Source organism: Geospiza fortis, unplaced genomic scaffold (genome assembly GCF_000277835.1).
Source record: "Geospiza fortis unplaced genomic scaffold, GeoFor_1.0 scaffold157, whole genome shotgun sequence".
Taxonomy (NCBI): domain Eukaryota; kingdom Metazoa; phylum Chordata; class Aves; order Passeriformes; family Thraupidae; genus Geospiza; species Geospiza fortis.
The window spans coordinates 4864700-4866405 of record NW_005054314.1 but is presented as its reverse complement, the minus strand read 5'-3'; the positions used below and the strand labels follow the sequence as shown (position 1 = coordinate 4866405).

Here is a 1706-nt window from a genome sequence, read left to right as displayed (position 1 = left end):
CAGCAGGATGAGCAGCACTGTGGAGCTGCCCCAGTACGACTTTGTGTCCCAGCACAGCAATTCCATCATGCCTGCCAACTGCAGCGACACCGACTTCCTCGACTCCCTCATGAAGAACAGCAGCAGCAGCAACGATGAAGAGTGGTTGAACAATCTGACAATGATAGATGACATTTTGGGACAGCATGCTCAAAGCTCTGGACACGTTTAGCTCGGAGAGAAGCAGCCTCATTGTAAATAACACACGTATGGCTTTGAACAGAACAGACAACCCGTGAAAGACACTGCCTCGTTCAATACAGAGGGAATAGACTCAGCCAATTCTTTGCCTGCATCAAAGTTTAATATTGGCAGTTTTTCAGATGACTGTATATATTTGAATATTTTGTAAATTATGTTTTCCTAAACCTTAAATGTAGAAGTATTTATACTTCTTTGCTGGACTCTTTGTAAATAAATCTATAGCATAACTTTTGGTTTTATTATAGCGATTTCATTATACCTTGTTATAAATATGCAAATAATATTGTTAGTTTCAGTAATACTGTGTATTACAGCAACGAATACTTATGTTTTTGACATAACTTAACACATGATCTAGGGGTGTCATTGGAACCAGACTAAGCAGAAATCAAATGTGGCATTTATTCCCCATATCAAGAGGAAAGATTGAAAAATTGCATTAAAAAAAAAAAATAAACTCAAAGGAGCTGCTGATTCCCTCGTCACTTAGTCTTGCAGACCAAACCTGGTATACAGGTCCCATCCAGGCATCGAGTGCATTCAGGGATCTGCTTGCAGAGATCCATTTGCCAGATCATGGGCATGTTCTCAGCTTGACACACTCCAGCAGGTCACTGTCCTGCAGGGAGTGTGTGCTGGTGACCTTCAGTGCTGGTGCTGTGTGCCTGGGGTCGCAGGCTCAGCGTGGTGTGGCCCATGGTGTCCACGCTGGACAGGAGGTGCTGGGCAGGCACTGCCCAGCTTCCAGCCACTAAACCCTTCAGCAAAAAGGCAGTTCTGGTTTGTGCACCTCTACCATGTATATTTGTAGTGTACAGGTGATTTGTTCCTGGTTTTAAGGCTTTTCATAATTTCTGTTTTAATGTAAGACTTTTTTCAGGGGAAAAGTCTACAAACATTAATAGTTAATTTTTGATGTTTTTCTGTCAGCTACTATTGTCCTCTGTATATTTAAGAGTCTGTTTATAAAAGATTCGCTGTACTGTAAACTTCTTAAAATGTTCATACTTTGTGTAATCATATTTTAATAGTCACGTCATACTTCGCAGTACATTTGTAATATAACGTCAGCTTCAAGCACAGAATGTTTTTTTCTTCATACCATAATAAACTGCCAGGGGAAAATTGCATATCTTTATGTGCTCATTTTTCAGCTACAGTGTTTTGTACCCGCAGATATTTGAATTAATTTGATTTGTCCAGGATGCTACAACGTCAATCTAATAACATGTACAAATGCATGTGTGCTGTTGGTAGGAGCACTGGGCCAGACAGAGAGTTTAAGCAGGCTTTAATTTTATTTTAAGGTGGGAGTGCTGAGGCTCACTGTCCTTTTCAAGTATAATTATAGGTGAATGTGAAATTAATCTCTGTTGGGGTTTTTTTTAACATAGCACCATGTTTATTTAAGTGACAGTTCTTGTATGTAAATGCCAAGTGTGAGGCAGTGAGAAGGAGACCTT

At 40.0% G+C, this 1706-nt stretch overlaps 1 protein-coding gene across 1 annotated transcript in view; it reads left to right on the top strand.

Moving 5' to 3' along the window:
* Nucleotides 1-1373, top strand: part of MAMLD1 (mastermind like domain containing 1) — an 80269-nt gene extending 78896 nt beyond the window's left edge. Inside the window, exon 5 of the mRNA XM_031056042.1 lies at nucleotides 1-1373. This exon is cut by the window's left edge and continues 799 nt beyond it. Coding sequence (XP_030911902.1) covers nucleotides 1-211 — 211 coding nt within the window. The 3' untranslated portion in view covers nucleotides 212-1373.
* The last annotated feature ends 333 nt before the right edge of the window (nucleotides 1374-1706 follow it).